The 23,026-nt window shown below is 34.7% G+C and overlaps 1 protein-coding gene across 2 annotated transcripts in view; it reads right to left on the bottom strand.

Moving 5' to 3' along the window:
- Positions 1-23,026, bottom strand: part of LOC136832072 (abnormal cell migration protein 10-like) — an 891,193-nt gene that overhangs the window by 417,198 nt on the left and 450,969 nt on the right. For both annotated transcript variants that reach the window (XM_067092687.1, XM_067092686.1), the window contains one exon: positions 7,934-8,075. In XM_067092687.1, coding sequence (XP_066948788.1) covers positions 7,934-8,075 — 142 coding nt within the window. The remainder of the gene's footprint in view (positions 1-7,933; positions 8,076-23,026) is intronic.

Below are 23,026 nucleotides of genomic sequence, written 5' to 3'. Positions count from 1 at the left end.
GGGTTTCCAGGTTCTACATGTGATAATGGTGGGCATTACTGTACACAGTACTGGACATATTTTGAGATCCTGTGAAACATTTTAATGAGAGATCTTAACTAGAGGTTAACTAGGTATCCTGACGGCGAGAGGGTGTCTGGAAAGGGCGATCTGAAAGCATGAGTTCATGTCTGAGAGAGAGAGAGAGAGAGAGAGAGAGAGAGAGAGAGAGAGAGAGAGAGAGAGAGAGGGGGATCGCTGTGAAATCATTTGATAAATGTTAATTAAAGGTTAACTAGGTATTCTGACAGGAGAGAGGGCAGTTGGACAGGGTGATCTGAATGCAAAAGTTCATGAGAGAGAGAGAGAGAGAGAGAGAGAGAGAGAGAGAGAGAGAGAGAGAGAGAGAGAGAGAGCTACCACTGGATTAGTATCATAAACCCCTAGATATTTACAGATGTTTAGGAAAAAGTTTTGACACTAAACAGTTTTATGAGAGATCTTAATTAAAGGTGTAGGAGGTGTGGTGATGTTGAGAGGGCAGTTGGACAGGGTGATCTGAATGCATAAGTTCGTGAGAGAGAGAGAGAGAGAGAGAGAGAGAGAGAGAGAGAGAGAGAGAGAGAGAGAGAGAGAGAGAGAGAGAGAGAGAGAGAGAGAGCTACCACGGTGTTAGTATCATAAATCCCTATATATTTACAGACATGTAGGAACAAACAGTAACACTACCGAATAATTAAAAATGTGAATCACTTAACAAGAAAAAATCCTTTTTTAATCACGCGTACCATCAAAGCTAAAGACAGCCATTCGTGATAACAAAATAATGAATACTGTATGTAGATATGAATTCCAATCACCCAAATCAAAAAGCTTTTATTATTAAAATTTCGGTTCTCTGTCAAAGCGGGTGAAATACCGGCACTGTACTTTCAATAAGGCAATCAAATCATTTGATGCTTTTAATGAATAATTAATTACGAGAAGCGACTGCCTATTCCAGCGAAGCCTACTGCATGTTCGCATAATGACCCGGAAATGAAACTGGAATCTGGACCGGTCTTTTGCTTGAGCTTCCAGTCGTTAAGCATTTGCCTAAGGCAGCATCCTTTTGCCTTTTTTTCTCGGGAGTGACCCTTATTAGAGGAAAAGGTTTATTGTTATATATATATATATATATATATATATATATATATATATATATATATATATATATATATATATAGTACAGAGGCCCAGGAAGACTTTAACTTTTTTTAACTTAACGTACTATATGGGCGACCTTTCTTTCATTACAAAAGAATGCAACTTGAATTCTCCTTTGCTGTATAAACAACCTTTCATTTTCAAAAGTTCAGTCCCTCCACAAGAATTTTCCTCAAAACAGTTTTGTTACTTCAATGTTATTGCATTTCTCCCTGAGCCGTCGGAAACCACCATTCTCTGGGCAAAGTGGATTTTATAAAAGTCGCTTGTTCTTTTAATCTCATTTCTTACTGTATATTATAATTGGTTTTTAAATGATGGGAATAGAAGGAATGATAAAAAATAGAGGCAATAAAAATATACGGCTATTACAGTAGCCTACGGACAACTGATGATCTCATATGATATTAGTGTCCTTTTGATATACTTATGAAGCGGCATAAGGACTTACACTTTTAGATTACAAGAAAGACCAGCATTTTGTGTGTGTGTGAGAGAGAGAGAGAGAGAGAGAGAGAGAGAGAGAGAGAGAGAGAGAGACAACAGTTTATAGCAATCACCTCTTGTAAGTGACAGGTGGAATGGACACTACTCCACAAAAAGAAGAGCCAGAAAAAAATAAAATCACATTGAAGAGGTTAAAATAACCTTATTCTAATCTGTATCTTCTGCCTTAGCGAAATATCAGATGACATGAGATGCGAGAAACAACGGGTTAAAAAAAATAAATAAAGAAAAACATCGCTTAACCTTTTCTTTTTTTTTTTTTAGCGCATAGCAGCCAACCGTTTAATCGCTACCTTTTTATATTCTGGGCAAACGGCGCTCATAAATTTAGGGGCGCTTCCGTAGGGGCATTTATTAAGGCTCATTATTTTACTTGGAAAGTCCAATTTCTCCTCCACGAATGTATTTGTTTATTTACCGAAATGTACGTTTATTAACACTATAATTTTCCTAGCATCTAAATGCAAATAACGGAACATTATCCCTTTACACAATAAATGATTTACTAAAGCTCATTATTCTCCTTGGAAAGTTCGATCCCTCCTCCATGTAAGCATTTGTTTAATTACTGCTATAAGCGGTTATTAACACTAAGTTTCTTAGCACGTAAATGCAAATAACAGAACATAATCCCTTTAAATAATAACTGATTTATCGCACTCATTTCTATTCTCCAAATAATGGATCACCCGGAGTTAAGCCGAGATCGAAGAGGGTTATGATGATAAATGAGATGAGGCCGTTATTGTCTTAGGCCTAAAAAGAAGCCTAAAACTGTCTCATTCGTTTTCATTCACTTGTGGCTACTTTACATTTAGACCTTCCCGCCCCCACCCCAAACATTTCTTCCCTCTCTCCTCTCTATCCTTTTTTTGGCACCTGTTTGATTATCTCTCCTCCGTATCATTGCGACATATCATCAGCATAGCTGAATTCCTAAAATGAGGAAAAATTCGCAATTTAATAATAATAATAATAATAATAATAATAATAAATAATAATAATAATAATATTATTATTATTATTATTATTATTATTATTATTATTATTATTATTATTATTATATCACAACTTGGGGCCGTGCAATGACAACTTAAAACTACTACGAAACAAGAAAAAAAAAAAAGTGAAAATGAACTGTTCATCGTTTACACTCAAGAGATGAAATGGGTTTCTGAACTACATAATCTTAATAGGTCAAGAGTTAATATACCTAAAAAAAAAAATAAAAAAACGGAGAGTAGACATTTTCATGATAGCAGAGAGGTTCTTTGGCAAAATGGCATAATACAGTAATAAAGACAAAAGTTGTGAGCTCGTTGCTAAAAAGCAAGTAGGACCCAAGGTTACTGCAAAAAATGTGAACTATAAAGACTTCAAAAGCATTTGTCGCAGTTCGGAAAATACTGACAGTACAAAACTACCTCCAACAGTACTGAAAAAACCTTTACAACAGACAGTTTCCCTACAAATTCGAAAACACTATAAACAAGTAACTTTTTCTCTACGAATAAATCGACTTCTCCAATTCCTCGATTCAATTTTGCATAACTCAAAAAGTAATTAACTCCACATTCCTTTCAATCTCTCTCTCTCTCTCTCTCTCTCTCTCTCTCTCTCTCTCTCTCTCTCTCTCGATTCCAGCCAGAAATGTGAGAGCAACGATAAAAAGGGGGAAAGCAATTGGGTTCTCGAGGCTTCAGGAACAAACATATCGAGTGGTCGACTTTGTACCCTAGTGTGAGTGTGTGCTTATTTAGAGAGAGAGAGAGAGAGAGAGAGAGAGAGAATGACAATAACTAATGTATTCACATTTATTTAGAGAGAGAGAGAGAGAGAGAGAGAGAGAGGAAAAACTAATCTGATCCCATTTCTTATTTTATCAGACGGTAGCTGCTTGCACACACACACACACAAACACACAGATGCCAGGAATCTTTAATTTCATTAAATCCATAATTGCAATCTGAGAGAGAGAGAGAGAGAGAGAGAGAGAGAGAGAGAGAGAGAGAGAGAGAGTCAACAGGATAGCAGGGCTTGGGCGAGCTGACGAACGATACGAGTACATACCGTGTATGGGTCGAAGCAAGGTCTATAAACCTTGGGTCGAAGAAGGGAATGGAAGAGTTACCCGAATAAAACCTCATTTTGAAAACGGTTTCCTAAGGTATCCGACAGTTGAAGGTCACGACCAGGAAATGAACCGTTCCATAACCTTTATCCCAAAAAAGAAAGGGAAAAGGGGAGGGGGAGGGTGATGATTTCTATTGGGGTGGGGCGGCGCTCCCCTATAAACCCCCGGCACTAAACTCATCAACGTAGACACGTCCCCCTTACTTGCTTTGCATAATGGGACATAAGGTTCATGGGACGTTGGCTTGATTCCTGATGGGAATTCATGCTGGAAGGGTGTTCTTTTATATTCATAAAGTTCATTTAATAGCTACAAACAAACCTTTTTCATACAATAATATTAATTATTAATTATATATGCAAGATCTACTGGTCACTTTTTACCAGATACACATGTAATTGTAATAGCCACAATGCCCTCTTAACTTCTCGAATTCTTCGCGCTTTTTTTCTATGCGCTTGTCACTACAAAGCCTTAAGACCCAAGTGCAAGAAATATGATGAAATTATGACGTCAGGTAGTAATGAACGAGTAAAAAATAAAATATTATTGTTGCTCGGTTTTGGAGTTACAAATTATACCAAAAGTACTGTCAAATATATAAGAAGAAATTTCAACTGCAGCAGTAATAATCAACGTGGGCAATCATATTCACTCAATAATAATAATAAATTAATAATAATAATAATAATAATAATTTCGTTTATTTTATCTTAAAGCCACACATAGAGACAAACAATGTAGAAGTAATACATTACACAAAATTACTATAAGATACAGGGGGATACACTCAAAAGTTGTCTAGAAGAACAGTAATAACAGTATTGGCAATAATAATAATAATAATAATAATAATAATAATAATAATAATAATAATAATAATAATAATAATATAAGATTTAAGACTACCTCCTGAAGCAATGAATTTCCTTCATGAAAAATATTAAAGGATAATCCTCAAAATTCTTAACATTGCAATACCGCACACAGCAATACCTGTGGCAATTACGAGTTAATGGTCGAACGATCATTAACTATGTTGACCTTCCTATGCAACATCTTTTTTTCGTTTAATATAGTGGTACATTAACTACATTCTGAGCGTGAGGTTCTGGCATTATTATTGTCCTTACCTTCTTTTTTTCTTTAGCGAACTTGAACCTTGAACGATTTCGACGGATCTGAAGACAGTGGCACCGAAATTTCAAACTCGAGGGAACCGTGATGGCGAAACAAAAGTTTCAATTTGTCGGACGGATTAATTTCAAACTTTTGCCAATATACTTTAAGTTCTACTGTGACTGAGTACAGAGAATATTATTTTATTATTATTATTAATGAAAAAAGGTACAAAGGCAATTCTGCGGAATCCAGTTTACATTCTTCATTAGTTACATATTCATCTCTCTCAAGAAAATGATGCAAAGAATATTAACTAACAATTGGAATTAATAAAAAATAATTCAGTGATTCAGAAATTTTCTATATTTAATAATAATAAATTTCAATTAATATTGTCATTAGACTCGCTTAGTGATGACATAATCCTCACTATATAATAAGCGAACTCCCTCAGGAAGGTAGTTATGCAGTTGTGAGAGAGAGAGAGAGAGAGAGAGAGAGAGAGAGAGAGAGAGAGAGAGAGAGAGGGGTGCTAGAATCGCATAATCCCATTCAAATTCCATTTGACCATTTTTGGAGTTCACACTGCTTACGCACACACACACTCACACTCACACACACACACACACACACACACAGAGAGAGAGAGAGAGAGAGAGAGAGAGAGAGAGAGAGAGAGAGAGAGACGGCGGACGTGTCTGCATGGCCGTTGCTTAATAATTCGCATCTTTTATGAACCATTAAAGCGAGAAATCCGTCTGAAATGGAGAGCGGATGCCATCAAAGAGAGCAATCGCACTAAGAGCTCCTTCTACAGCCGCCCCCCCACCCACACTTTCAACAATTCCCCCTTACCCCTGGTCCAAATACCCTTCCCCTCTTCAGACGACGCCACTTCACAGTTTACATACGAAAGTCTATACATGTTTACATGGTTGTTTATAATTAGTATTCTTGTATATATTTATAAATACGTAGTAATATACATATAATGTACTATTTATCTCTCTTGCCCTCTGTGGGTACACACACACACACACACACACACACACACACACACACACACACACATATATATATATATATATATATATATATATATATATATATATATATATATATATATATATATATATATATATATATGCAAATCTTGAAGAATTTTACTCAAGCTCAGATACATATCAACGCCCGCCAAATGAACGCGCCCTTTCCCTATCAAAATGAACCATTTCATGAAAGGCTGTACCCAAATCTGCGACAGGACTCTTCCGCGACCGTCGGCCCTTTCCATCGACATCCAGCGAGAAACGCCAAGAAATTTACCGAGACACTCACAACTCTAAACATTTAGCATTATAAAAATCTAATGAAGAAGAACTAACTACCAGAAAATATTTGGTACTCCTATGTCTCACACTAAACCATATTACAACATAACATGCTTGGGCAGACTGATCCAAATGGCATTCATTCATAATGACAGGACGAGAGTCAAAACTCGAATAAGATATATTTTTGAGGGGTAAATTCAAAACTGACTATACACTGACTGGTCCTTACTGGAAAGGACTAAACATTAACGAAATAGATCAACAGGTGGCTGGCAGCGTCACCTTATGACAAAAAAAAAAATGGATATCGAATATGTTATTTAAAACACTTTATGCGTGTCTTACGAAAATAAAATCGACCCACAATTATTACAAGGTAAAATTAAGATAGTCATACAATAAATTCCTTTTAGCGCTCTCGCTCAAGTAGCACACTACATAAGATGGCTGGAAAAGTTACCAAAAATCTGTGGAGAACATTTCTAAGACCGAGGGAAAAATGCAAAAATAAATATAACTATACATAAGCATATTCAGAAATACATGTAAGACGATTTTTCTATGCACGGATATATGACCGCTTAAATAAAGATAGATATTCCATTACACTCACATAAGCAGTGTCAATAAGGTATGTGAATGTCTGCCCAAACACGGCCACATTCAAAAAGGACATTTTGAAAGCCCACCAGAGTTTCAAGGAGCCTGAATTCTTGCTGAAATCAAACCTGACCTTCCAGTTTCCAGATAAGGAAATAATTGTTTTTTATCTTTGGACGAAAAAAATTCTGTTGAACCAAATTTCCTAAAAAATTCAAGCTAAGATGCAATGCAATTTATCTATATTTTTATCTATCTATTCATTAAGTTATCTTTTTTTCCTTTCTAATAACTGATCTCTTCTTTCTGTATTTCCTTTTATCTTCGGCAACTTCTTGCAGATGAACACCATATTCTTTGGAAGCTTCAATTTCAAGTCAATGGCCCCTGTTGGCTTGTTCCATATAAATAAGGGTTCATCTCCTGAATATAATAATAATAATAATAATAATAATAATAATAATAATAATAATAATAATAATAATAATAATAATAAGAGCTTACGCACATATACACGCACAGGGAAATTCGTATTTTCATTTGTGTTATTACTAATGTTTTATGTCCATCACAGAGCACAAGGAAGAATTCAGTACTCACAGATTTTAAAAAACTGGAGAAATTTGTCTAGATTATTGTGGCCGTTACTAAAAATTCACACTGACGTTCCTTTAAAAATCTGCGGGTTGAAGAAAATCCATCGATTGAAAAACAAAACTGGAAATCAAAAATTTTTCAAGGTCACTGCGGCTATTACCAAAAATTCACACTGACGGTCCTAAAAACCTCAAGGATAAAAAACTCACAGATTTAAAGATAGTATTGGAAAAGGAAATTTTCAAGGTCATGTGGCTATTAATTAACCTTCACACTGACATCCTAAAAATTTTGGGAATAAAAAACTCAGAGATGTAAAAAGAAAATTGGAAAAGGGAATTTTCAAGGTCATGTGGCTATTACCAAAATTTCGCACTAACGTTCCTAAAAAAATTTTGGGAATAAAAAAAAATCACTTGTAGGACACGAGAAAGGTCGAAAAGGCCTCACTTACCATTTGGAGCTGGTCGAGTTCACCTATCCAGGTGTCGAGTAAGGCTTGGGCGGAGTCGAGGGCCTCGAGGGGTCCCGTGACCTCCTCCCCCTCACTGTCCATGTCGGCCTCATTGCCGTAGACCTCCACGCCCCCGCACGACCTGAAAGCAGAGAGAGAGAGGGTGAGAGAGGTATGATAATATATTGCGGTATTTACCAAACGGAGGAAAAATTAGGAAATGAAAATTGGCATGGTTTTAAAATAATGAATGATGATAAGGGAACTGCAGTTCACAGGCTATAAAACAGACATATATTGCATTCGCTGCCAAAGAGGACAGTTGTAAAAGTACAAGTGGTTCATTTATAAAAGAAAAAGGTCCCGGAAAACCAAATGGGTCCAGAAAAAAAAAATTACAAAGGAAAAGGGAATCCAAAAAAACTGATTTGGCAATTTTACCAGAAGCGAAAGGATTTAGAAAAATAAATTACCAAACGAATGAATTAGATAATATAACATAGCATAATCGAAATAGTACTGAAATTCAAGGCGAACGCTTACGAACGAATATGAAAAATTAAGGGAAATTTTGATAACAGAAAATGAACACAACAACCCAAGTAAAAAAACTGGGTATAACATTGCATCTTTCGCAAACAAACATGGTAAAACTATTTATCATGTAAAGTTTTATATAAAATTTTAAGATGGATAATGAAAGAAACATTCCGCTGAACGAAACTTTTATTCTATACAAATTTTCAGATCCCGAAACTCAACGTTCTTGCCAGTCATGTAGTTACTCTTGCCATACTTATTTCTAAGAGAGAGAGAGAGAGAGAGAGAGAGAGATAATGTAATTTGCGTAAAGTAATTACGCAAATGAAATCACAGCCTTACATCAAAATTCGTGATCGTTCTCACCTTTGAATGTAAGTGTGTGTGTGTGTGTAAGAGAGAGAGAGAGAGAGAGAGAGAGAGAGAGAGAGAGAGAGAGAGAGAGAGAGCAAAGAAGTCACGCAAAGGAAATCCCATCCCCCATCAAAATTCGTGATCCTTATCACCAACAGAGAGAGAGAGAGAGAGAGAGAGAGAGAGAGAGAGAGAGAGAGAGAGAGAGAGAGAGAGAGAGAGAGAGAGAGAGAGCGTGGGGCAAACAACGGATGCCGAACACGTATATGCTAACAATTAAAACTAATCCGTTTTTACTCGTTAATTAAGAGACCAGCTCGCTGCTAATTGGTTGCTCCCGAGCCATGGGGAGCAGTTGTCACCCCCTCCCACCGAGCAGCTTCCCACTGAGCTCCAAAACACTTTACGCAATTTTTAAAAATTTTGTAAAAAAAATATTATAAGGGATCAAATAATTTTACGCTGCTGAATTTTAAATGCCCAGCGAAAGAAATAATTAAAAGTGGAATTGCATTTACAAAAAGGTTCACATAGCAACGTTGAAAATGTAATTTTCTGGATAATATTTACATTTCAAGTATAAAGTTCGGCTTTTAGAACTGAATATAATAAAAGTTAATATTCAAAAATAATTAATAAAGATGTAGTAATGTTAACAGCTTACATACATAACGGTAATAATTTACTAGAACGAAAAACGCTGTCTAATCAAATAATTAAAGCACATTATGTACTAACCATCAAGAGAAGAATGAATGAAAAAGATATGTTTATGTCTCCTCCACGTCTAGAAATGCGCGCACACACACACATATATATATATATATATATATATATATATATATATATATATATATATATATATATTTATATGTATATATATATATATGTATATATATATATATATATATATATATATATATATATGTTTATATACAGTATATATATATAAGTTTATATATATATACTTATATATAGTTTATATATATATACTCATTTATATATATATATATATATATATATATATATATATATATATATATATATATATATATATATATATATATATATATATATATATATATATATATAATATTTATATATATACATATATATAAATATATTGTATATATATATAATATATATATATATATATATATATATATTTATATATATATATATATATATATATACTGTGAGCACTACAAAACTTAAGAAAGCCATTGCAATCACTGTTCACAGACGAAACCTTTAGTTTCCACTCAGCAGTTTCATAAACTAACAATCATGTCAAAATATACAAAAGAAAACCGGAGACGAAAGAATGGTCAAATATTCTAAAGAATGACATAATATTGTTACGTGGAAATATCAAAAAGCAGACTGCCACCTATATGAAAAAGTAGTCACATCAATTCAGGTTAAGTTCCATAACAATTTGGCAACCTCGTCAAAAATCGCAGCATCTTCGAAGTCTGCGCCAAGCCGACTCTGTCTCCGGAATCGTAGCTATATCCACAATTCTCAAAATCTGAAACAGTACGTGCTAGCCGCACAATGGAACCACAATATATAATGAGCCTCTTCTTACGATTACTGATATCCACGAAATTATATAATAATAAAATAATAATAATAATAATAATAATAATAATAATAATAATAATAATAATAATAATAATAATAATAATAAAAATTATTATTATTATTATTATTATTATGGAAAACTATAACAAGGAAGATTGATGAGGCAAACCAGACTACCATCATAGTATCACCATCTTCAATACAAAGAAATAAACATTAGTAACTGTGGTAGTAAAATATAATTAACGACACGGACACACACACACACATATATATTATATATATCTATATATATAATTTTCTTTATAATGTTCAAAAAGTAATTGGTTATATGATATTCATAAAGTATATGAGTACATTCTTACTGTGCAGCAGTTGTATAATAACATTTAAATTTACATATGACAACTGGGTTACAGTTACCGATATGCACATTACAGAAGCCATTGCCTTTAGTGACGCCACTTTGAATAGTCACAAATCAATCAATCAACCATCTCCTTTAAGCGCGAACGGCTTCACAGGATATCAACCTTGTAACTGCATTCACATGATGAAAAGAAATGTCTCCATTTACTGTTCCTTCATTCGTCGAACTAGAGAATGTTCTTTCGCTGACAATTCTTCAAACGAAGACGGTGAAAACAACGCAACAGCAACAATAAAACAACATATAAAGATATGAAACAACATAAATACAGCTGCTCAGTGAATAAAGAGACGCCAGAATTAATTGTTCGGATTACAAGCGCTGTCGGAGAGCCACAAACACGTAATTCACTTGGCATTATAATCAGAAAGATTCTGGAGTAATTACGCCCGCATTAAGTTACATCCCCGAGACCGCCACATCCTGGAGACGCCAAGAGCGCGCCCCTTGAGAGAGAGAGAGAGAGAGAGAGAGAGAGAGAGAGAGAGAGAGAGAGAGAGAGAGAATATCTTATGCAGAAAGAACAATATGAAGTAAAAACCACTCGGAATTAAACTGCTGACATTTCAATAATAATAATAATAATAATAATAATAAATAGAATAAAACAAAGAAGACGAAACGAAGAGGAAGAGAGAGAGAGAGAGAGAGAGAGAGAGAGAGAGAGAGAGAGAGAGAGAGAGAGAGAGAGAGAGAGTATTTAAGACAGAAAAAAGTAAATATATTTAATTGTGTATTTAACCAAATCCTTCCCCTCCCTCCATCCCTTAACGCGGTTGGATAATAAAGAAGTTACCCTTTATATTAGGTTATCAGTAACTACTTGGGATGAGGTCGCAAGCCCATGCCCTTCTCCAAAATGGGCTTTAACAGACGTTCCTTAATGCACCCACTTTCCTTGGTTAGCAATCTCAGGATACTGCCACTTTGCTGTGAATAAGAAATCATATATAGCGAATAAACAAGTTCCAGTTTCCATTTTATCAACCCAAAAGGAATAGGTTCTAATCCTGCCTGGGGCAGATGCACTTGTGCTATATAACTCTATATTGTATGAGTCATTCCCAAGGTATAGTGAATTCTATATAAAAGGGAGTACTTGCGGCTTAATATCTGTGATTATAACAAAGTTACGTGTTTATAAGAGACAATACTATTATATATATAAATAATAAATAAAATATATATATATATATATATATATATATATATATATATATATATATATATATGTGTGTGTATACACATATATATTAATATACATATATGTATGTATATATATATACATATATATATATATATATATATATATATATATATATATATATATATATATATATATATATATATATATATATATATAGACAGATATACACCTGTATGCATACACACAGAAATATACATAATAAACCAGCATCAACCTCCGACATACAACACAAAGCAGTTTCGGCAGGAGATTAATGGCCCTCTTTACGCCCCCCTCCCCTCTCCAAAGGAAAATGAAAAATGGGGGGGAAGTATAATACAGTAAACAAAAGGCTTCTACCAGGGAAGAAGGGAGAGGCTGGAGGGGGAGGAGGGTAAGGCTCAGGGGTAGGGGGGGAGGTTGACGTGGTGGTTTATGGGGAGTGGAAGGGGGGAGGGGGGAATGGGGTGGACACGCCCATATCAATAATGAGGCAGGCCAAGACTTGCATAATATGATAAGGATGTCAACCGTCTTTATGAGAGAAAGAGAGAGAGAGAGAAATTTGTTCCAGTGAAAAGTAGACACACTTATGAATATGAAAACAAAGGCACATTCACAAATACTACTACTATTATTACTACTACTACTACTACTACTAATAATAATAATAATAATAATAATAATAATAATAATAATAATATGGCATTGCAAGCACAGCTACTGTACTTATAATGCAACTGACAGACAACGTCCCCAAGCATCACAGCCAATTGGGATGCTTCCGTGACTGGTAACCAGCAGCGACTAGTAACTAGCCACCTGTTCTGGTTATTCTGCGCTCATACAGATCATACTTGGAGCCAGGGAGCTTCTCTTGAAACTACTTAAGGATAAAGATTTAAGTTTGTTTTTCTTTGTATATATTGTATGAAGGATGTAATTAACTAAATTATATATATATTTATATATATGTATATATATACACACACATATCCATACATATAAATATATATAAATATAAATAAATAAATATAAATAAATATATATATATATATATATATATATATATATATATATATATATATTATATTATATATATATACATATATATATAGTATTTATATATAAATTATATAGGTATACCATACAGAACAAATGGAAAGTTATAAGTTTTCTGCTATAGCCTATCTCCAAGTACATTATTTTGTTTCTATTAAGCTATTTTTCATTTTACATTTCTTGTATTTTCAGACTGAGTGACGGAGATAGATACAGCCATGGCTAACGACTCAGAGGAAATCAGATGGATTGACCGAATCCAGGCTATAGCCTTCAGAGAGGCCAGGGATGCTGGCGCATCCTTCATTTCACGTTCCTGGGTAGCTAAATGCATTAAAAGGGATGAATCCTTTGTTAAAAGAAACTGGAACAAAAATCCATATGACTGTCATCGCGAAAAGAGCAAGAATCTTGGAAGGCCTGAAGTAATTTCTCAGGAGTCAAAAGACATTATAGCTGAGGCAGTGGTAGAGCAAGAAAGTCTTTACGTAAATTGGCGCTTGAACTAGAAACAAAAAGGGGAAAGAAGAGAAGTTATAGTGCTGTATATTGTGAGTTGAAAAAATCTGGTATCAAGCCATTTCATGTTATCAGCAAGCCCAACATCACTCAGCAACAGAGAGAAGACTGTGCATGGTTTTGTGTTTCATTTCTTAAAGATTGGGATGAAGCTGACTTTCTCCATGTTGCCGCATCAGATGAATTCTTCATTTACACAGTCAGGAAGGCAAATCATAAAAATTACATCATTTGGGCTGCAAAGTTGGATGATATCAGCGATGATGTGCACTATCGCCAAGTTGTGAAATTTCCTGAATGTTTGGGAATTTTCTCTGTTTCACAGCCAAACAGTTAATGTGGATTATCAAAGAAAAGGACAGTCATGGAATGGCGAATACTTCAGAGAAACTGTTCTTACTGGTGGAGTATTTCCTTTCCTCAAAGATCCTGAAAATGTGTTATCTGTTGAAGAAGTCACATTTTTGCATGATAAGGCACCATGTTTCAAGGCTCTTCAGACACAGGAGCTACTTCGAATCAGTGGTATCGATTTCTTCTCGTCAAGTGAATTTCAGATAGCTCCCCTGACCTTAATGTGTGTGTGAAAACATTGGTAGTATCTTAAAGGATCGTGTTGAAGCGCACACAGTGAACTATGATGGTATACCAAGCCTCGACAACCTGCGAAGAGAGGTGACCGAAGTGCTCAGGGAAATGGAGTTTGAGTCTCAGCTTTTTTGCAATTTGCTGAAATCATACCACTCAAGAATGCAGGCTGTGGTACAGGCAGATGGAGGCCACACAAAATATTAAATGCTCAGAGAGAAACTTAAATAAATACCTGTTCTGAATTACTTTTGTTTTTGTCCATATCAATTTTATTTTATGCTGGAGAGGGGGGGGACTCTAATTTCGAAACACCCTGTACACCATAATTCTTAGAGCAAATATTTAATTGTCTATCGATTTACAGCACTTAGTAGATTATTTTACCTGCCCATTATACCAAAAATATAGGATACTTATTCTTATTTTTCATAGCAGATATTTGAATAAATTGTTCCATTCTTATAGCCGATATTCTATTAAGTTACTTGAAAGCCAAGGCATGTATACGACCTATTATTATTATTATTATTATTATTATTATTATTATTATTATAAAATTATTTATTATTATTGATAAAAATATTCAGGGCTTTGCCTGCTCCTCCCTTCTTCAGCTGAAGAAGGGAGCTGATCTGGCTCGAAGGAGCTCCTGGAATTTATTTCATCATTTGTAAATACATTACATTAAAGAGAACGGGATTTGAAGAAGATTTGCATTATTGCGTCAACATTAGAACGACATATTTGTCCATAGCATGCCAGTATACACAATTTCACTAAAAGGATCACATGCAAGATATTATAAATATGTAGAACATAAGCGCACGCCTAATTTAAATACACAAATTGATCATGAAAAAGTACCCATAGCTCTCCCCCTCCACAAAAAATGAACAGGGCAAGACATGTGAATAATTGTACATATGTAAAAAGGTTACACACATGCGTAGATGACATTGTTAGACACAAACGAAAATAAATATACTTGTAGGTTTGGCAAAACGGATAGTTTTTTAATATGAAATTAATACTTTTATTCCAAGGAGCACGATACGCAAATGCATTTTAATATTTGATGTATTTATTATGAAAATGAAACTCAGTAAACATGAATATTACGACGAGGCAACAAATTACACTTCACTAGGCTCAAAGCACTTCCTCTCTCTCTCTCTCTCTCTCCTCTTCAGCTTGACAAGAAACAGCCTTAATTCTACCTTCCTTTCAAGTAGCAGGCTACGGGTCAGTGGCACTAAACCACCTCCCCTCACCCCCAACCCCACTATAACCTTCCCCACCCCTCTCTAGTCTTCTCAACCCCTGACAAGTCGACAAATAAACAGATGCTCCTCATAAATATGCATCCAATTCAAACCTTAGACCATCATTCTCTTTCAATTCTTTTCCTTCCTCTTCACACGTACAGCCATTACTGTATGACCTTGTTTCACTTATTCTTTCGCCTTAAGTCAGATTTTACTTTCTGGTTTATTTCTTAATTCTAAAGCCATTGTTTTATTTCTTATTTCTTTTTCCTATTTACAACCGTCATTCATTTATTCTCTCCCTCTCTTCTTCTTCGTCTTCTTCTTCTTCTTAAAACTTAGAATTTTCATCTCTTTCTTTTCATCCTCTTAAAACTTCAACCATTATTCCTTTCTCTTTTCTTCCATCTAAAGACACCTACTTCTTATTTCTATTTGTATTTAAAGGCTAATAATAAAAAAAAAAAATCCATGGAATATTTCTATCACTATCCAGACCTCTCAAACAGAAGATCATCTAAGATTCTGAGGTGAATTATTATTATTATTATTATTATTATTATTATTATTATTATTTATTATTATTATTATTATTATTGTTGTTGTTGTTGTTGTTGTTGCTGTTGTTTTTGTTCAGTAGATGAAACCTTTTCATGTGGAACAAGCCCACAGGGGCCATTGACTTGAAATTCAATCTTCCAAAGAATATTATGGTGTTCATTAGGAAGAAGTAAAAGGAGATAAAGGGAAATGCAGAATGAGGATATCCCACTTATTAAAACCAAAACAAAAAAATAAATTAACAAATAGACACAAAACGTGGTGAAATGCAAGGAGAATAGTATTAGGGCAGTAATGCACTGCATCTTCGCTTGAACTTCTGAATAAGTAATATGACTCATTCAAGGATTTGAAACAGTAAAACTGAAAACTTTGTAATATTCAGTCTCTGAATTTAAAAGTTCATCCTCAGAATCTTACCAAATTTAACTTCTTTATCAACATGAAAATGTTTGTTAATCAGAGCAAGACAAATATGAGGTACTGAATCGTCCAAGATTTTAAATCTTGTCGTTTAAACTTCAGCAGCGTAACTGCTAATCTTTTATAAATAACAAAAAACATTTTAAAATGCGGCTTGAATTTTATAATCTACACTAAAATTTCAAACGCTGAATTAAAAAAAAAAATCTTTAGTCCCATGGTTGTAATTTGATGATGTAATTAGGTGCGCCTCCAGCCCAAATCTTAGATGTAATCTCAGTTCAAATGTTTCTTGCTATAAACCTGAACTGATTCTAATTACTCAGGCACAATTTCCTTTCCTGGTTTAAAAGGTGATTATGCAACGTCTTGTGATTGTTTAGCAGTCTAGTATTCCTCTTCGCTACGCCATGCATTTTTTTCATACTACCATTCATTCAGTAATAAAAGACTGCCATTAGGTCGCTCCAAAAGCATCGTATGAACAGTTATAGAATAACAAAAGAGCTTTCGAGTATTCTTTCCCTCACTTCCATATGCACTTGGTCACAACCATCAGCAAAACATTGCCCTTCACGTCCATTTTCTTAGACACAACAATGACTAAGACACTGATAATCCCTAACATAACTTGGTCATAACCATGAGAAAAGAACTGATGTTTCTTCACATTCTTAAAAAAATCACTCCCATTTTCTTAATTTTTCCAATCTCTAAAAGACTGAGCAATCGGGAGGAATAAATATGAAACATACTGAAATATGAAACAAAGTGAATTCCACTGGTACCTTAATAACTCGCTGAAATCATATCTCAATAGAAAAGAGCGATTTGGCTTCATTATAATCATCCACCATTCATTTTTTTCCCTTCATCGAAATGCAGCCTGTCCATGTAAGTACAAGGCGAGAATAAGCAGCAACCCACGATAAATAAACCTGCCTGATGACCGAGGATAAGCATCAGTATCACATTATTGACACGAGCGATCTACCTCTCTACCAGGTGTCCGGGAGCAACGCTCCTAGTGACAACAAACCAAGAAGTTAACAGACAAAAAACAAAAGACACTCAGTTTGACTTAACGTCTGAAGGAAGTCGCATATAACTTTAACAAATAAGTAAAACTTTCACACCGTTCCTGGAAGCCATTCCGAAGACAGAAAGAAGCGTAGGAATGAAGTCTCTGACGCACTGAGGAGTTTAAAACAAGAAGTTAAAAACAAAAATAAAAAAGAAAATGGCAAGCCATCAGCCCGAAGAAACTTCCCTGACGTGCTTGTCAAGGGCGCTTGCAGAAGGCGTAAAATGAAGTTTGACATTTAAACGCTTAGTTGTTTACAGTTTGGTCAAAACGTCTCTCAATAAATAAAATAATTAAGAAATTAATAAAAAAAACTAATAACTAAATAAAAACCAAATTAATTACTACACAAGTATTTAAATTCAAACAACAAGAGTACTTTGCAGCACAGTAATCTGCAGTCTTTTTTTTTTTTAGAATATTTTTTATTTTTTTAGAGAATACTTTTAAGGAATAAGAGGTTACAGGCAAAAAGTCAAGACAAATCTTCCGTTATACTCTTGAAACGACCGCAGCAGTAACAATAAAAATAATTACGACAAACGACATAAAAAATAAAACATAGATACAATACTGAAAACGAAAAAATTAATAAAAAGATTACAGGATATAAAACATTCAATCATTGGATAATACCTTCGTGCATTACAAAAACAATCTCTCTCTCTCTCTCTCTCTCTCTCTCTCAATATATCTGAAACTGGACAGAAAAGCGTTTTTTCTGAGAAGAGCTTTATCATGAAAAACATAATTTCTCTCTCTCTCTCTCTCTCTCTCTCTCACACACACACACACAACAATTGAAAAAAGAAACGGACAAGTGTTTTTTATTTTTTCAAAGGAGAAACACATGAAGCCTCTCTCTCTCTCTCTCTCTCTCCTCTCTCTCTCTCTCTCTCACACACACACACACACTCTTTGTTCCATCTGATACGATGCGGCCCCGTTCAACATGCAAACTACCGCATTGTATCGAGACCCGAAAGTTTGTAAAGATCCTTTATAGGACATCGATTACATCACCGCTCGGCCGTTCAGCCGACGCCGACAGAGTCCGCCAATATAATCTGCCGATGAGATACTTCCCTCTCTCTCTCTCTCTCTCTCTCTCTCTCTCTCCCCGGCCCCCGAATCCTTAATGTCTGTTCGAGGACACTGGTGGAAACGACACTGATTCATAATTCGCGTGGATACGTTTAAACAAGCACGAATATTACTTCGATGACTGGGTCGGCATGCAAAAACACACTTCGTTTATGATTTGGTACTCAGATGTGTGTATGAATGTATGTAATCAAATGTGCAGGTGTAGTTTGTATGCATATGTGTATGTATATATATATATATATATATATATATATATATATATATATATACGTACGTATGTATGTATGTATACACACACAAACATACATATATGTATACATCCTGTATACATATATATATGTACATATGTGTGTATGTATATATGTATGTATATATATATATATATATATATATATATATATATATATATATATAGAGAGAGAGAGAGAGAGAGAGAGAGAGAGAGAGAGAGAGAGAGAGAGAGAGAGAGAGATTCACGTTCTAGTGACCATGACACTCGTCCAACTAGGGAAAAGGACCCAGGTTCGACTCTTTCAAAAACGGAGTTAATTTGTTATGTTCCACTCAAATCCAGTGTATCCCAACTGACCTAAGATGAGAATAATGCACCTGGTAAGCACTCGACTTTACTGGGTCACATTCGAGGTGGAGATGAGCATGACAGAGAGCAAAATCATTCCGAAATACTTGCACCAGTACTTGAATTTACAATAACTAAGGTAAAGGAGTCTCTCTCTCTCTCTCTCAAAGTATGATAAATATTTTTTCTTATTAAACCCTGACTGGTCACTATATTGACATAAAGTTGACAAACTGAAAAAGATCCATCTAGGAAAATGTATGTCTTGTCTTTGAAGAGTAGGAAACTTACAAATGTAACTTAGGATATTATTCACAACAAGAATCTGACGAATCTCATCGTGATTTGCTTCGACAACCACCTTTCAGAGATTTTCAAGAAATCTCAGGTCAAGATCTCGATCCAAACCTGAACGTAGGTCAGAGTTCACTTCACTGCCCAGTCAAATGACAACGGACTGGTCCACAGTCCATGGACGGCAATTTTCCATGGAGACTTTTGAAACTCCTTTTAGTCTGTCCTTGACGAAACGTCTGAGAGTGGAATGTAGCTCAGAATCCTGTTTGAAACCAAAAAACGAAACAGACCGGATCCTGGCCGAAGGAAAAACGTTTCCATGTAAATGTATTCATTCTAAAGTTTTCCCGTCACGCCTCATCACCCCTGACGAGAATTCCGAAAGAGAATTAGAGTTAGGAGTTAACTTGACTCTAAATTTCAACGAACTGTTTCTTAGTCGACGAAGACGTCGATCAATTTTGCCTCCATCAGCTTCAAGCTCTTGTATCCCGTCACCAGATTACCGATTATTATTATTATTATTATTATTATTATTATTATTATTATTATTATTATTATTCAAAAGATGGCCTCCAAAAAATATTATACAGTGGCGTTATGGACAGTTTTGAGTAAACTACATGTATACATGAGACAGACAGACAGACAGACAGACAGAAAGGCAGACAATAACGTCATTGGCTTGGCAATTAAAGGAAGGAATTCGGGCAATTCGATAAACTGCAACCATACGCAGGAAACGGGGGCTTCAAGCACGCAGGCAATTTAACCGAGGGAGGTGTAGGGGGGGGATGGGATGTGATGAGGTGGGAGTGGGGCTGAGGGAAAAGGGGGAAGTTAACGTCTATTTACATACCTGCATTAACATGCCAGGAACAATGCCTGCCTACACCATAGCCCCTTTCAGAGAGAGAGAGAGAGAGAGAGAAGAGAGAGAGAGAATAAAGACTGAATGACCTGGGTCTACAATTTTATATATATGATACAATGATATACAGATGAGGAATTGGTGTGAATTTTCTGCTGGAGAGAGAGAGAGAGAGAGAGAGAGAGAGAGAGAGAGAGAGAGAGAGAGAGAGAGAGAGAGAGAGAGGATCCTGACGATGCATCTGGCCAACCCTTCCAGTTCCCAAGCTTAAGGATTAAAAGCTGATAATGCCGTATTATAAAGGCTGGAGCCAATGAGACTATGCCGGAGTAGGAGAGGATTAAGTTATTATGGCTCTTAGAAGAGGAGGCGTGGGAGAAGAAGAGAGAGAGAGAGAGAGAGAGAGAGAGAGAGAGAGAGATTTCCGGACGGTTTCACAAGCAACAGAAATCGACGAAGGAGTAAACAATTCTGATAAACAAAAGTTGTGAGGCGAGAGGGAGGAACTACGTTATAGACATCTATAAACAATGGGACAAAATAAGTTATTAAACAAAGCACTTTCAAAAGCATAAATTTACGCAGAGAACAAAACGAGAAACAAATCACGTAGGAAAAAAGTGAACGAATAAAGACGCCAAAGTTCAGGCCTGGACAAGTTATGGAAACGTCCCAAGTGTCTTTCAATGAAAAAATTCTTTAATCTACTTTTAATTTTCTTCATACATTAATTAAACTTTGACGTCTTATTCTTCTTCTTTCGACCTTATCAGTCCCAGTGCATAGCAGGGCCGGCGCTCGAATCAACTTTCTCCATCTACTTCTATTCCTTGCATCTTCCTACTCCAGTCCCACCTCACCCAAGTCTCTCCTCACCTCTCCTCACCACATATCAATTAAGCTTTTACATTTGGACATATTATTATTATTATTATTATTATTATTATTATTATTATTATTATTCAAAATGAACAAACAAGCCTAAAAGAACCATGACTTCCAAAGCACGCTTTCAGGCAGAATGCTGTAAGGTCCCCAAAAAAAAAAAAAAATTACGAAGATAATAGGAAATAAATATACATAAAGAACAAAAGAAATCATTTCGACATCGGCCCTTGGCACTTTCAAGCAGAATCACAGCTTCTTTCAAATTCGCGAGCATAAACATGGCCGATTTCAAATTATGGGCCCTTGAGACTTATAAATAATAATTCTTTACTAAGAAAAGCAAATAAAAAACTAACTGTACCATACTGAAAATCTCATACAAATAAGTAAATTTTTATTACCAGAAACACGTATCTGTTTTTAAAAAATGTAATTAAAAATAATTTTTCCACTATAAAAATATAATCTTATTATTAAAAATAAATTTTTCTTTAGAAAAATCACATTTCTATTAAGAAAAATACTTTTTTTTGTAAAAAAAAATACATCTTTATTATGAAAAATACCTTTTTCTTAATAAAAATGCATATTCATTAAGAAAAATACATATTCATTAACAGATATACCTTTTTATCAAGACATTTTCGTTGAGAAAAATACAACTTTACTAAGAAAAAATAAATTTTTATTAAAAAAGTAAATTTTCATTAAGAAAAAATACTTTCATTATCTTCCGTAATATCTGCAAGAATTTCACTACATTCAAGTTAATGTGTGACATTACTTGACACCCAGGCCAAGAATAAAATAAAAATTGAATAAATAGCAATTTTAAAACCATTCCCGACAGGATTTCCTTTCCTTTTCTTATTTATTTTGTAAATAATTTCCATTATAAGATAATTTAATTGTTCACCAGTGTTCGCTGCTAATTATCCATTTATTATCAATTATGTTTATACAGCTTTATCCTCACTTTCTCCTCTCTGTTTTCACGTTATGAATAATAATAATAATAATAATAATAATAATAATAATAATAATAATAATAATAATAATAATAATAATATTGCTAACATATAAAACTTCTTTTTTAATAAAAACGGCATCAATAGAAAGGAATACTTTGTCTTTTTAATATATAATATAATGAGGCCGTGGGAGCTTTGAGAGAGATATAATGGTAAGCCGAGTTGATTGCTGAGGTTAGGTCACATAAATCTCTCTCTCTCTCTCTCTCTCTCTCTCTTTCTCTCTCTCTCTATGCTCTTCCTTGGGCGATTCGGTAAAGTTGTGGCTTTGCACTCGTTAGGCCCGAGTTCGACTCTCCGGCCGGCTAATGAAGAGTTAGAGGAATTTATTTCTGGTGATAGAAATTCATTCCTCGCTATAATGTGGTTCGGATTCCACAATAAGCTGTAGGTCCCGTTGCTAAGTAACCAATTGGTTCTTAGCCACGTTAAATAAGTCTGATCCTTCGGGCCAGCCCTAGGAGAGCTGTTAATCAGCTCAGTGGTCTGGTAAAATTAAGATATGCTTAACTTAACTCTCTCTCTCTCTCTCTCTCTCTCTCTCTCTCTCTCTCTCTCTCTCTCTCTCTCTCTATATATATATATATATATATATATATATATATATATATATATATATATATATATATATATATATATATATAGTAGATAGAGAGAGAGAGAGAGAGAGAGAGAGAGAGAGAGAGAGAGAGAGAGAGAGAGAGAGAGAGAGAGAGA

Source organism: Macrobrachium rosenbergii, chromosome 49 (genome assembly GCF_040412425.1).
Source record: "Macrobrachium rosenbergii isolate ZJJX-2024 chromosome 49, ASM4041242v1, whole genome shotgun sequence".
Lineage (NCBI taxonomy): Eukaryota > Metazoa > Arthropoda > Malacostraca > Decapoda > Palaemonidae > Macrobrachium > Macrobrachium rosenbergii.
This window is presented reverse-complemented; position numbering and strand designations above follow the sequence as displayed.